At 39.9% G+C, this 15,000-nt stretch overlaps 1 protein-coding gene and 1 long non-coding RNA gene across 2 annotated transcripts in view; one reads left to right on the top strand and one right to left on the bottom strand.

Moving 5' to 3' along the window:
* Positions 1-9,891, top strand: part of LOC138004403 (uncharacterized) — a 14,645-nt gene extending 4,754 nt beyond the window's left edge. Inside the window, exons 3-4 of the long non-coding RNA XR_011123784.1 lie at positions 8,431-8,463; positions 9,308-9,891. This is a non-coding gene — a long non-coding RNA (uncharacterized lncRNA). The remainder of the gene's footprint in view (positions 1-8,430; positions 8,464-9,307) is intronic.
* Positions 9,892-10,132: 241 nt separating this feature from the next.
* LOC138004401 (histamine H2 receptor-like) overlaps positions 10,133-15,000 on the bottom strand; it is a 13,709-nt gene continuing 8,841 nt past the window's right edge. The window contains exon 3 of the mRNA XM_068850901.1: positions 10,133-13,523. Within this exon, the coding sequence (XP_068707002.1) occupies positions 12,566-13,441 (876 nt within the window). The 5' untranslated portion in view covers positions 13,442-13,523 and the 3' untranslated portion in view covers positions 10,133-12,565. The remainder of the gene's footprint in view (positions 13,524-15,000) is intronic.

Below are 15,000 nucleotides of genomic sequence, written 5' to 3'. Positions count from 1 at the left end.
ATAGTTTGAACAAGGCCACTGCCAGACAAAAATTGTAACTGAGGCTGTATGAACTGGAGCCGAAAGTTTCCTTAGAACAAACAGTAATCCCTCGATAATGCGAGATTTCGATCTACTCTTTCGATAGTGATACAACAAGCCTTCAAGTTTTGCTTCGTTACTTTCTACAGGGCAGGTCTGTAAACTTCTTCTCCAGCGATCGCTATCAGTCCTGGTTGCGTCTCTTCGCTTTGCCTGCCCAACATTAAAAGAAACCCTAGTTTTATGACGGGCAGAGTCAGAACATTCCTCTTGATCTGACACCACAAGTTCTGGCGCCATATTAATGATGACATGGAGTCATCGAAACGTTGTGTCAAACTCTTTTCGCTTGTTTTTTATCATTAGATGTAAAATCGATAATAACTGAATTCTGTCAAAATGCTCTTTCGGAGTCAAAGTTAAGTGAATTTCCAGGCTTTGCGTAATCTAAGCCTGTAAAATAAGTTACAAATCTTGCAGACTGAGCCGATGTCAAAATATGTGTTTACAGCAATTCGTGCAATCCTTGTCCATCATTTGTTTCTCACACAAATAACTGGCCAAAAATCCGGGTTTTAAAAGACAAAAGGCTTATTCCTTTGGATGTCCACAGTCACGGTAATTTTTGGCGAAATTATTGAGATTGAAGTAATCGAATTTTTCTGTTGGATATAATTTACGCTTCGCCAAAAATCTTAATACTGTCGCAGAATTAATTAAACTTCAAAACCTCTAACCTGCATGTAGTTGAGTCAGAGATAGGTTTAAGGCTTGGACAGTTTTGATGAGAGGATCTTCTGTTCGCCTTTTTTCGTTGAAAAGGCAGGCTTTAATTAACAGCCTTATGTGATAATTAACTTTGGACCGCAGCGCAGGAGAATGCGAAAGGTACTTGGACCACGAAATAGAGCCGTCGCGTGACAAATATGTATAACTTCCTGTTTCTAACCTAATTGAAAACTTGCAGCTGGCAGGTCATAAAAAAACCTATTTTGAAAAATTATTCGACTTCTGCATCATCATTTAAATCTAATTCAATGTGGTCATATTTATCTCCTCAGTTAGTAAACCTGGCGCTAAACTACGGGGGGTCTAAAACACAGATTCCCTTCAGTCAGGCCTTAATTGTGGCAATGGACACTCACATTACGAATCAAGAAGGGAATATTTTTCCAGTCTTCTTAAAAGGACTTGTTTGTCTCCGTGGACTATCGACTATACCAAACAAACAATGCAACTAATTTGAATAGCACTTTCTTAAGCTACAACTTCCTTACACCTGCTCTAAGGACTGTTCTAAACTAGGATTATTTGTTTTTGTTTTCTACGACCTGCCTTACTAATTTCGGTTTTATCTCGGTAGAACGACTGCATGTAACATTTGGTTCATTCTAAAACGGTTTGGTGAAGACTTTGGTTTATGGCCAGCTTGTGTTGGACAAGGTTACATCGTTTCCCGACCGATATCTTTACTCATATGCATCAAGAGAATTAAACGAATCTTTTCTAGGAGTCTAATGTAATATCTAAGCAGCTATTTTCCAAGACTAAAAAGCAAGATTTAAGCCATTTTGTGATGAAAATCGTTTGTTTAGCACACAAGCAGCACAAGCTCGACATGGAGAATCTCTTGATTGTTTGTTTGCAAACAGGACTTGTGGATTATTTTTGCATGGTCGAACTGTAAGAAAATTCCGGCTGACCCAGGCGCCTCCTTTTCTTCACGGCCACAATCCGACTCCTTCGGAATCCCCGTGTGATTCCTACACTTTCTTTTAAGTGTTTTTTGTTGACCGATGATATCCTCGAGTCCTGATGTTTCCCTCGACTTCGTCTCGGGAAACATCAGGACTCTCGGGAAAACCAACTGTTTCCCTCAAGACCATACATTAAGTGTATACTAACCACCCTAAATAACTTCGTTGGTTACACACGTGTACTACATCCGGACCATCCGAGTCATTGCAACGGAACGGGACGAGCAAAAAGACTGGTAAAAAGGTTAGTGAGACAACGTGACATAGGAGGCAGTGCAGCACAGTGGTTAGGGTAGGGTCGTACCTCTTGTTGAACACTATATTTCAATGGCTCTATAGTGTCGTACCTCGTATTGTTTTCTGTGATAACTCCATTGTTATCTTCGTTCGTTCTATTGTTCTTTTGGCCAAACCTGAAGCCCGCTCAATGAGATACGACACGGTCCAGTGGTTAGGGCGCTTGCCTTGAGATCCGGAGATCCTAGGTTCTGACCATTCGTTGAATTTGTTCCAGGTAGTGCCTGGCTCAATATCTTGGCTGCACTTGTAAATAGTCGACTAGTTTGCCTCCGGCCAGATGAGATTCTTAAAGTTGTTCTGTTCAATGCTCGGAGATATTATGCACCGAACAACTCGAAACTTCAACATCCCCCCCACCCCCGGGCAAACCCCGGGCATTTGAACTTTTGAAGATTGGATCGTTCAAATTCCCGCCCCCTCGGGCCAAAATGGTGTTCCAATGCCCTACCCTATCGTCGGATTAGTCTGTCAAATCGAAGCAGTCGTCGGCTCCTGTCGTCTTTGATAAAGACCTTTTGAAGACCTTTTTTGTAAGCCAATCGCTCCCAAACACGTGTTTTATAGCTGTTAACGACTGCGGCGCCCGAAAAAAAATCATTTGAAAAATCATTTGAAACCTGACACTTTCGATTCAATTTTCCCCACCCCACGCAGGCAAAGGGCAAATTTCCCACCCCCCGGGCACAGAAGATAGTCAAATGCCCGGGGCTTACCCCGGGCAGGGGGGATGTTAAAGTCTCGATTTGATCGGCGCATTAGCTACTATAGCTACTCTAAAAATCCGAGGGTAAATAATGATACTTACTTACCTACTTACGTACTTACTTACTTACTTACTTACTTACTTACTTAATATTTAAAGTAACCCGTTTTCTAACACATAACTTTATAGTTTTATATGAAGTTACCTGAAAATATTTCCTTTCTTTAACTGACTACTTAACTCAGACTCCTGTGAAAGCACTAGTGCAAATTTCGCGCACTCGGTTCGGTGGGATATTTGTACGACATCCAACTCAGAGAGCAGAGAGTTTTACCTCTTCATGTTGACGTACGTAATGGTTACAGTGGAAGCACGAGCCATACGTTTAACCCTTTCCAATCCAAGTGCTTGTTACTTTGGCGATAAACGGTCTGCTACAGTTGGCTTAGCCGTATAAGAAGTCCTCACTGAATAAACTGCGGTTTTCGGAGAATAGGGGCTCAGGTTTGGGAATCACGTGACAAATGTCAAGTGATTCAGGCCATCTTCGTCTTCAGAGGCCCCCAGACTAGCATCATTAAGCTGGAATGTGGGTAAAGCCAAACCTTTGAAAAAAAAACAGAGGTGAGAGACGGTTTCATGCAGACTGGGACGCCTAAAATGCTTTGCTGTAGACATGGCGGTTCAAGAGTGAAGTTGTCTCTCTGGCCTTTCTGTGGACGAATTCCAGGACCTACAAATACAATTTGGGCAAGTTTTGAAACTTCAGTCGACGCTCTATTTTGCTGGTAGGACTGGGTGGCCCGACACTTATGAAAAAAACTATGAAATGAGAATCGGGGGTCTTGCCTTGACATGGAATGGCAGAATGACCCAGAATTCTTTTTCAGTTGGGCATGAACGAGGCAACTTGAGAAGCACGAGACTGGCCCTCATCAAATGGCTAAAGCTCGGCCGGGGGAAAAAGTAGTGAGAAGAAGAAGATTTCTAGCCAGAAGGAGTAGCCCTGGCGTGTGATGTTAACGTAGACTTTTGATTTCTGAACAAGTTTTATAATAAAAAATTCGCGACCAAGTAGTGCTTTTTTTCGCAATAAGCGCATTCACAATTTCCTTATATTACTGCATTTAAGTCTGGATTTTTAAAATAATTTAACTGCTTACGTGAAAAATACGTTTTCTCTTACCTCCGGTCTTCTTAAATACTTTTGTACTTGGGCCATCGTAGTTTGATCAAAAATAAGACACAAAGAGCAGTGATAAACATATTGAACTTGTTCATTTTGATTATGACTTGATTCTACTCTTGTGTTAACCTTAAGATGGTTTTTCAGAGCACTCGATGTATAAAATCTTTCTTTCCTTACAAGGACCGTATTAATCGTTCACAACAATCCAGAGTTATTTACAGAGAAAATTGTTGGGATTGTATTGGTTTTTACATCGGTAAAACTAAACGGCGGCTTCACGATAGAAAAACCGAACATTTTAAGGCCCTAGCTAAAAATCAAGTGGGATCATTTTGATATTTTAGCGAAGGGCAAAACAGACTATCATTGTAAAATAAAAGAGACCGTCTTTATTCAAGAACTTGAGCCAGCTTTCAACGTCAACGTCGGAAGTAAAAAGCTGGTGCTTTATTAATCTTTTCTGTTTTTATTATTATTATTATTATTATTATTATTATTATTATTATTATTATTATTATTATTATTATATATTTTACTGTTAAGTTTTTGCTTAATCTAGGTTCCAGTCCCCTCATCCGCTTTGTTATATATAAATAGCTGTTTTAAATTTCAACGGTTACTTTTGAAAATGTATGTAGAGCACATACGAAACGTCAAGTCATAATCAAAATGAACAAGTCCGGTCTTCTTATTATGATTTTCGAGGAAATTACATTCCATCCCTCAATAAACCAAGAACAACCAGTTATGGTCTTAGTTCTTTTTTCTTACGTATCAGCTAAGTTGCGGAATGCGCTACCTGATCTTATCCGTACCTATGAGTTTACTGGTTTTAAAAGAAAATCCAGGGCCGCATTTTGTATAGCGGCTTTTCTCTTTACTTCATATATCTTTAAATATTATGTATTTTGTATGTATCTGTATATGCTATGTATTTTAGCTGTAAATGTAATGTCTCGAAGATAGTAGCTCTTGTAGTTATTCTGAAATTCGAGATGAAATAAAGCTCATGCCTGTATGTATGTTACCTTTAGCAGGGCGCGTGCGCACACTTTGTAATCTACCACTCCAGTGCTTACCATATGAGAGATAAAATGAGTTTTGCCTTAAATATATAAGCCATCTAATACTTATGCTATGTATTCGACGGTCTAAACGTGATAAATCATAAGTTAACGGGTATCAAACATGAAAATCAGTTTGTTGAATCTTCTCAGTTCATGCAGACTGGGACGCCTAAAATCCTCTGTTGTAAACATGGCGGTTCACAAGTGAAGTTGTCTCTCTGGCCTTTCTGTGGACGAATTCCAGGACCTACTGACACAATCTGGGCAAGTTTTGAAAGCTAAAACCTTCAATCGATGCGTTATTTTGCTGGTAGGACTGGGTGGCCCGACACTTATGAAAAAAAACTATGAAATGAGAATCGGGAGTCTTCCCTTGTCATGGAATGGCAGAATTACCCAGAATTCTTTTTGTGCATGAGCGAGGCAACTTAAGAAGCACGAGACTGGCCCTCATCGAATGGCTGAAGCGCGGCCAGAGGAAATGATTTCTAGCCAGATACTCAGGAGTAGGCCTGGTGTGTGCTGTTAACTTAGATTTTGGATTTCTGAACAAGTTTTTATCATAGAAAATTCGTGACAAAGTTGTGCTTTCATTTCGCTGTAATTCTCGTGTCTAAGAAACGGTATAATAATGTAAATAAGAGAATAACGATATTCATATTTGCAGATTACCTGTCCTCTTACTAAGAAAGTCAAACTCGACATCTCTATGCAATAAGCGCATTCAAAATTTCCTCGTATTTCTTGATAAAAGTATGTGGTTTCCTTTTTTTGTTTTTTTTTTTTTGCTTTTTGTTTTGAAAAAAGGGTTTTCTGATTATATTAAAGATATGTTTTCTCTCCCGTCCCCTTCTTATGCCATGATCTTCGCGGAAATTACATTCTGTTCCTCAATAAACCTGGAACAACCAGTTATGGTCTTAGTTCTCTTTTTTCTTACGTATCAGCTAAGTTGCGGAATGCGCTACCTGATTTTATCCGTACCTATGAGTTTACTGGTTTTAAAAGAGAATCCAGGGCCGCATTTTGTACAGCGGCTTTTCTTTTTAATGAATATATCTTTAAATATTATGTATTTAGTAGGTATCTGTATATGCTATCTATTTTAGTTGTAAATGTAATGTCTCGAAGATATTAGCTCCTGTAGTTATTCGGAAAAAGCTTGACTGTATGTATGTTACCTTTAGCAGGGCGCATGCGCACACTTTGTAATCTGCGACTCCAGTGCTTACCATATGACAGATAAAATGACTTTTCTCTTGAATAATAAGGCATCTAATTCTTACGCTATATTGACAAGGGCGGTTTGGAGCTGTGAGTAGGCGTGGGATTTGTCACATATATGGTTTAGGGGCCGACCTATCTCTCCCTTAATGCCGTACCGGGAGGCAAGGTCGGTAGCAGAAAGCAGCGAAGGGCCAACTGCGTCAAAAGCGATCGCACGGGCCGAAATCCCGGGATGACTCGTTTGGCACGACGCTCCAGCGCCGGTGTCTGGAGGTACTGCGTTTTTCTCTCTTGTTCAAACATTCCGTCAGCGCATGCGCAAATGTTCTGGCTCTTCGATACCTAGCCTACCAAAAAAAATGAACATGCTGGTTTTTTTTTTTCTTTTTCTTTTTTTGTACCAGCGATTGACATTTCAGTTGATTTTATAGGCATAAACGTAACGTAAGAACCCTGCGTGTCTGGTCTTGTCTCAGACAGAGGCGAGAGATGGTCAGTTCAAAAAGTCTTTTGAATCTGCCATGGAATGATTATCTCGAGGTAGTGTGTTCCAGTGCTTTGCTGCAGCATAGCGTATCTGGTTGTGTTCACCTTAGGTATAGAGAGATTAAAATTTCCCCGAAGGCTGTACGCTGTGTACGCTGTTCTCTTCTCAGTTATAAAATTATTGAAGCTTGATGGGGCTTTTACAAGGTAGAATGTTCTTTAACCTGCTTAGAGCGCTTATTTGGCTCCCCACCTTGCAACATATGTCCGCAATATGTAAATCAAATTTCAGTTTTTCTTCTAAAGTTATGCCCACGGTAGTTTTATCTCCTTGGATACTGGAATTTGTTTACCCAAACAATCGATGCTGATGTTATGCTGATTTGCATTTCCTAACACCATGGCGTTATATTTTGTCGGGTTAGGGATCATTCCGTTTTGTTTGAACCACGAGCTTGCATGAAACAGATCTTGATTGAGCAAGTTTTCTACTACGCGGGGACATTCGTTTGAAGCATATAAGTTGGTGTCGTCTGCAAAGCTTAATACAGTGTAACCTGCTCTCGTTTATAGCATAGGCCAAATCATTCACAAAAATGTTAAAAAGAAGCGGTCCCAAATTGACCCCTGAGGTAAACCACTACGAAAGACCTTCCACGAAGAAAAACTGTTTCCCAGTTTGACGTAATATATCAAACACGAGAAGGAGTGTTTCATCGGATATCCAAACACCGAGAAGCGAGTTGAAAAACGAGGCCGAAGGCCGAGTTTTTTAACCGATTTCGAGGTGGTTGGATATCTGATGAAACACTCTTTCGAGTGTTTGATATTGCTTCTCAAAGGAATGAGTATTTTAAGAGATATTTGGGATCAAAGTTGGCGAAATTTTATGCTACTTAAGACCACGTATCCAAACTTCCTTCACGGTAGTTATTTCTTTTGTTTTTGGCTTATGAATTATTAATGAGTTTGAGAATCGTTGGTAGCGGTGTGAGAGGTAGCTCTGAAGGAGTGACCATGATATTCCACCCAGTCCGTAAAATCTAAGCTTTTCCAATATAAGATCGTGAGCGATTTAGTCGAATGCCTTGCTAAGGTCTAATGCCGCAGCACCTATGACATGCTTTTGATCAAGTTTGTCTTTCCACTCTTCGATACATTATTAATTAAACTGTAAATGATTTTAACTTTTTTTTAATGTGTAAATAATTTCCTCAATTAGTTTTTTTTAAGATAAGTACGATTGACATGCAGATGTCCTCCATACTTTCAAAGACACATATGCATGGCAAGCGCGATATCAAAAACAGGCCCACCGCGAGCCAAGATAAAAATTCAAATGGTCTTACCTCAGAGAGAAAAATCAGTGAAAACCCCTACCCACGAGCCCTCTGTTCTGGCCTGCCCTCCCCCGCGAAGAGAGCCGCGAGGCGAAATCCTGGGGGTGAGCAGTGCGCGAAAGGGAGGATTATGTGTGGATCGACGTCATTTTGTTCTCGCCGTTTTCGTTCAAGTCAAGTATGACGTATTGAGCGAAAGAGGGACTACTCGTAGTCTAGTTTTCATGGAGGAGGAATGCATAATGAGCCCAAACAGCAGACATTACATGAACTTGTTACTCCTGCAGTATATCACAAACATAAGAAGTATAACATGATTCATTTATTTTGTCACTGACAGTTACGTGAAAAGCCAAAAGTAAAAGAACAAGGGGTAAGTATTTTATACTTAGCACATAGTCTTCATACTGATATGTGGAGCAAATGTTATTGTTTGTTTTAACAACATTAAAATTTCTTTTTCTTGTTGGGTCCTGTTCACAGTCTAGGTTGCACACTAAGGTTTCGTCCCCAGATTAGGCCATTTCCGAGTTCATGTCTGCCTCCTGTTCAAAGCGAGTCTAAGTGCGAAGTTTTTATGATGGTAATTAGTTCTACTTTACATATGAATAAAAACTAATTTTCATAAGAAAAACTTTCCTCTTAGACTCGCTTTGAACAGGAGGCAGACATGAACTCGGAAATGGGCTATTGGAAGCTCTATTGTAATGGTACCTCATCACAGAGCTTCTCATTAGTAAGCAATTTTGTAATGCTCCATACACTGGCCACGTCAGTGCGTTTTATTGAATGCTGATATCCTCAGTGTATTCCTTGTAAAGATTTTTTTGAACACGTTTATACAAAACGTGTTCTAAACTATTATTGACTTTTCCTTCACATGGTCAAGTCTGCATTCGAGCCAAGTGGCCGATCAGGCAGGAGCTTATCCTGGTTGCTGTAGCATGAAGTGAATAGGAATATTTCTACTTCCCCCTGGATGAGATGCTAGTCCATCGCAGCAGGAATTCCCCCAGCCCTTTACCCATTTATACACCTGGGTGGAGAGAGACACTATGAGATTAAAGTGTCTTGCCTAAGGAGACAACACAATGTCCCTAGCCAGGGCTTGAACCCGGATCGCTCGATCCAAAGAGGAGCGCACTAACCATGAGGCCACCGCGCCTCCCTCGGATGCACGGCTTTAATTCGCTGACTTAAATTGTCTTTATTGACAGGTGCTGTTTACCTTTGCTGATTCACCGTCTTGCTATTTTATTTTGACAACGTTTCCAAGGAAACCGCTATTGGGGTAACACAAACTTTGCACGAGGCCGGATTAACACACAATACAACGCTAGTGCTGGAAGAACTATAAAATGATATTTTATAATCAACTGGGTGTCTACAAAGATACAAAGACGAGAATTAACTCTTTGATATAGCCCAAAAAACAAATTCTTCTTAAGTTTTGCCGTAAGTTTCTGTTCATATAAGTTATGAGAATGTGGTAGTCCATCAAGAGAGTAGGTTACTACCTTCAGACACCGGTTGTAATCCATTGACTTACGTACAGTATTGAACTAGAGGTCCATGAGGGGAAATAATGTTTTTGTGGCCAATTTACAGGCTTAAAGGCACGCGCAAAAAACGTGAGTAGGCCGTTACAACAGCAAAGTTAGGGAAATTTCTCACACATCTTAAGTAGGAATTAAAGAACTTAATTTCAGTACATTTTATCTAGAAGATTCCTCTTTAAGAGACCTGAAAGGCAAGCCTGCATGCTGTGATTGACTCGCAGTGTTGTTTACTGATTGTTGTATCCATGCAATAACCTACATATCAGCTGTGGGAGGGAAATAAGTGTTGTGACGTGTTGAGTCACTCACTCGGAAAACTGAGTCCGAGTTTTGGTATAGTCTCCTTCGCAGCCGTTTTTTGGATGTCACGCAACGCTCCCCCCAAAGAGCGTTCCAAGAGTGAAAGAGTGTTCTTTGGGGGAAGCGTTGCGTGACATCCAAAAAACGGCTGCGAAGGAGACTAGTTTTGGTAGAGATCTTTGCACGATAATTTGATTAGATCTGCTCAGGAGGTACTATTTTACTGTAAGGGAAAAACGTGTTTTAGCTAACAACTGAAAAAAGAGAATATTCTCCCTCCGGAAATACGAGAAATGATATAAAAAGACCCGCTCAAAACAAAAGTTTGTTAGAAATGAACTTTTTCGACGTTTAATCCCAACGTCTTTATCAGTCGTGGTATTTATTAGTCAAGTGACCACTAGACGATGTTCAAGCTATCTCTCTCGTGCTCTCCAAACTCTCCTCGTACATCCTAACGTTGCGTGTATCATTGTAGGTAATAAATCAGCAAAACGGCAATGTGTGGTAGTATTGACAATTTCACGCCATGAAACAGAAAAACAGTTTGTTACATCAATGTATTTTTATTTGTCTTATAATATACGGCATTAAACATAATCAAAGATGTAATTTAGTACTTCGTATGCTTCTAAACATCTAACACGTTTTCATAATGTACATAAAAACAAGTATCATAGCATAATTCAACCAAGGGCACTTTACCCTTCGGAAGGAAGGGAAAAGGATCTCGAGTCGGTGAGTAGATTCTGCCATTCGTCCCAGTAATGTGATCTATGCGTGAAATGCAGTTTGCCAGCTTTAGGAAACGTTCTTTGTTTTTCTTGTGTCTCCTTTCCAGTCCTTCCCATCTTCGAAGGGAAGAGTCCCCTGGGAAAGAATTTGAAGTTGTTCTATTTCCGAACTTCAGAGCGGAAAAACGTAATAAGCGTGCGCGAGTTTTGACTGTGCGCCAGGCCCAAAGTTTGAAAAAGTGGTGGGAATTTCGTCGATCGTGTAAACAAAAAAAGGCTACGAACTTTGTGTGCTTTCCCAATATTCCCGGTAAGCAGCAACATTTTAACGTCACTAATGAAACGCTGGTGTATATCGTTTTCGTAGGGAATCAACTTTTTTGGGACAAAATTAACCTAAAGACGGTTTCAGAACCCTTTATTTTACCGCGATATACAAGAAATTTCGTTGCAAAGACATATATCCACAAACACTCTTTACATATTGCATCCATATAAGCAACCCACTTAATATATAAGCAAGAGAGCCTCTCACCAGGCAGGGGGAGACTTGTTTTCTTAACAATGAAATGCCGAAAAAATTTCATGCTTGCCCAAGTATAAATAAATCAACCGAATGACAGCCTCGCGTGCCTTTTTACAGTCAGCCGCTCTTTCCAACCATTGTGAAGCATTGCAGCTTGCATTACTACCTGAGCCCGCAAGCAGGGCTAGAGATGCGCAAAAAGCTGCGCAGTACGTTGTTTCTCTCTGAATTTCCGAACCGGAAACTCCCAGCTCGTAACAGGCCTCCTCGTTTTGTAAACTTCTTATTCAATTCCTGCTCATGAAAGGACTCCTCAAATTAACAAGGTTGTCGATTACGAGATGCTCTGTCATCAAGCCGTCTTATTGATTTATTCAGTCAAATCATGGAAAAACGTTTTGCTCCGATATTAACCATTAAAATTGTTGAATGCAGGAAATAGTGGATACAATCGCCCTCAAAATAGTATAGCATGAACAGGGCCTTGGCCAGAAAAACGTTATGACCAAGGCAATGGTACTTGTTTGTTTGTTTGTTTGTTTGTTTATTTGCTAGCAGTGTCTGACTTTCCCCCTTCCTTTTTAGCTGAAACTCAGCTAAAAACAAGAAACAAAAAAGAGGGCCCGTTGTTTTCGGGAGCCTGAACTTACTACCTTTTCGTCTAGCTTCGGTGCACCAACGATACTTCAAATCAACAACGTTAACAGATATAAATGATACACGTAAAGTACCAACTCTCTGAAGAAACCACCTGACAGCCTGCAGACACCTGACCGAGCGTCTAATCGCACAGAGATTCATGAAAAGTAACTAACTACAAACTTTATTGACGAGTTTTGACAATTTTGGAAATTACGCCAACAGCATTATTTTGTAATGTGTGTTCTCAAGTGTCATTGCCCGAATCATGAGCTTTTTGCCCGAAAAATTACCTAATTCCCGCAACTGGGGGGCCTGTAACCCCCCCTTGGTCCCCCCCCCCCCCCCTTCCCAGCTCGTACGCTTATCAACAAAGACAAGTAGAAAATGCCCTGACGCTTCATAACTTATTATGACTGAGGGAAGTGATGACTAAAAACACGAAAACTAGCTATACGTTAAAAAATTACGACATAGATTTAAGTCACCTACTATTAATATATAACACTAAAAATTAAGATAATAAGCATCTGTTGTCTTGTTAACTTTCCTGAATGCTATATTCATCCATCTATTTAAGGTCAAACTTTCTTACGAAGATAATAATTTCTTTTCGTTGTTACAATTTATGCACATGAACTTAAAACTGCTGTTAATATCATAAAATTTCAAAAAAGCAAAGCCAAGTCGAAAAATGCAATGGCGCTTCATAATGTTTTACAAGTCACGAAGAGGTAAATCTACAACTCGCCTTTCACGGTTACGAAGTGTAGATTTTTTGCGAAAGAGTGCAGGTAAAGTAGATCTGTATTCTGGCATGCGGATAGCGTATAATATAGGATTGACAAGAGAGTTTGCACAAACTGAAAACCAAAGTGCATCATATATATTTCCTTCCACTGGAAAGGGCATTTTAAATTTTAGGAGAATAGCGAAAATAATAGCTGGCAGGTTCACCAAAAGAGATGCAACAGACACAATCAACAATGTCATGGTCAGTTTTCTTTCTCTACTGGCTGCACCATGGTGTTGAGGCTGCGCTCCACAACGGACTTTAATAACAATGGATGAGTAAGATACACAAATGATCAAAAGGTCAAACGAGCCAAATGCAATCTTTAAGTAAGTATCCGTGACTTTCTCTACAGGATATTTAAGATTTAAGAAAATACTTAATGCCATAATAACCCAAACAAAGACAATTAATAGGCCATACACCCGTTTTTTTAGCACGCGATGCTTGAAAGGCCGAAATGTCGCATATGCCCGTTCTAAAGCAATAATGGTCAGGTTTAATAAAGACATACCAGGAAAAAAAATAAGTAGTCTTGTTGCTGTGTAATATGCCAAATGTTCATTTAGATGCCCCCTCCATACATTACAGAATACTCCAACCCAATAGAACAGGAGATACACAGCAACTCCTCCAACCAACATGTCTATAACTGCCAAATTTATTACCAGGTACGTACTGCGCTTGCGGAGATTACGGTTTCTTGTAAAAACAATTATCGTACAGAGGTTGAGCGTTACTATGGCAACAGACTCGGCCAAGCCTACAGTCATCCAGGTTATGCACTCGGGTGGAGTCATCTCAGAGCTCTGTCTTTTTCTTGTTGATGTTAGAAGTAATTACTCGTCTCAGTGACTTTGTTTTGTCAGGTTCTTTTACTAACTGTAGAAGACACAAAATGAACAGGAATTCAATGCTTACATCAATCTGCAGGAAGTCATTTTGGCTTTTGAGGTATTGTAAAACAGTTTTCAATATGTCTCTTGTTGTTTTTGATATGGCTGTTGTTACATGTTTTCAGCAATTCGTGTGACCCCCAAAACTTAAGAAAGTTAATGCCAAAAAGCTTGGAGGACTTATTACAAGTCCAAAAATATTTCCTTCGAGACCCATGACATGGGACGATGACGGGCACGCTGACGTAACATAGCATAAAATGACGTCATCATTTCTAAAGAGCCTCGATCTTAGTCCGTCATCAAGGCTTTCATGGTCTTTATGACAGGTTAGGAATTTGGAGGAAAATAGTCAAAATCGACCAAACTAGGCAAAGATTTCTATGAAAATACCAAGATCCTTTACCGATGACACGTTGTACCAAAAATTGTTACCAGTCAATTTTATGCAATGGCCCCCAATTCTGGAGTTTGATTTTGATGCTTTTAAAGTTTCAAATTTGGTGTGGGCCTCAAAAGGTCTCCCTCTATCTGAATAGGGGAGTATCGGACGTCAGCGCAAAGAAAAAAATGCAAGTACAATAGTTTGAAGAAGGCCACTGCCAGGCAAAAATTGTAACTGAGGCTGTATGAGGAAAGCAAAATATTTATTCATTTCATTTTTAACGATGAGCTTCTTACATCGAAACATTTTACTCACTTAAATCAACAATCGGGTGTTCGAAAATCGTTTGACGATTCTGATAGGGTGAGAAAATTTCCGCACGTGGTTCGATCTATTGTTTTCTCAAATATCAGTTACTGTGGAATAATATTATTTTCGTTAAGCGCCTAAACATCCTTCAAAATTTGAATGTGATGAAAAAGTAAACGTATCCTAGGCTGTTCACATCTGCACTACACAACGTAGTAAACACTTTTTTTGGTAATGAAATTCGCATTTAGTAGAAAACTTTTTGATGGAGCAATTATCATAGCACTAGAAAGTAAAACATCATCAAGCTCAGCAGTAATCAAAGGTATTTCAAAACTTCTTCGAAAACAGTCACCAAAATAAATTTATTAAATGTAAAAATGACTTTAGCTCGGAAAAAAATCCGAGTCCTAGATGGGACTTGAAACCACGACCCTCCGTTATCTAGTCGGACGCTGTAACTACTGAGCTACGAGAGGGTGAAATGTGGGTCTTTGACTGGAACTGCATTGTGCGGTCCCACAGCCAAATAATGACTTGGCACCTGCATCACGCAGTCACACTGATATCAAAGATGCAACCAATCACCTTCCAAAGTGAGTACAACAACGAATGTTAAGTGTAAAAATCACATCAACTCAGAAAAAGAAAACCGAGTTCCAGATGGTATTTGAACCCACGACCCTTCATGATCTGGACGGACGCTCTAACCACTGAGCTACTGGAGAAATAAATTGTGACCCAAAATAAGGCCCTGTTTACAAGCAGG

Source organism: Montipora foliosa, chromosome 5 (genome assembly GCF_036669935.1).
Source record: "Montipora foliosa isolate CH-2021 chromosome 5, ASM3666993v2, whole genome shotgun sequence".
NCBI lineage: Eukaryota > Metazoa > Cnidaria > Anthozoa > Scleractinia > Acroporidae > Montipora > Montipora foliosa.
This window is presented reverse-complemented; position numbering and strand designations above follow the sequence as displayed.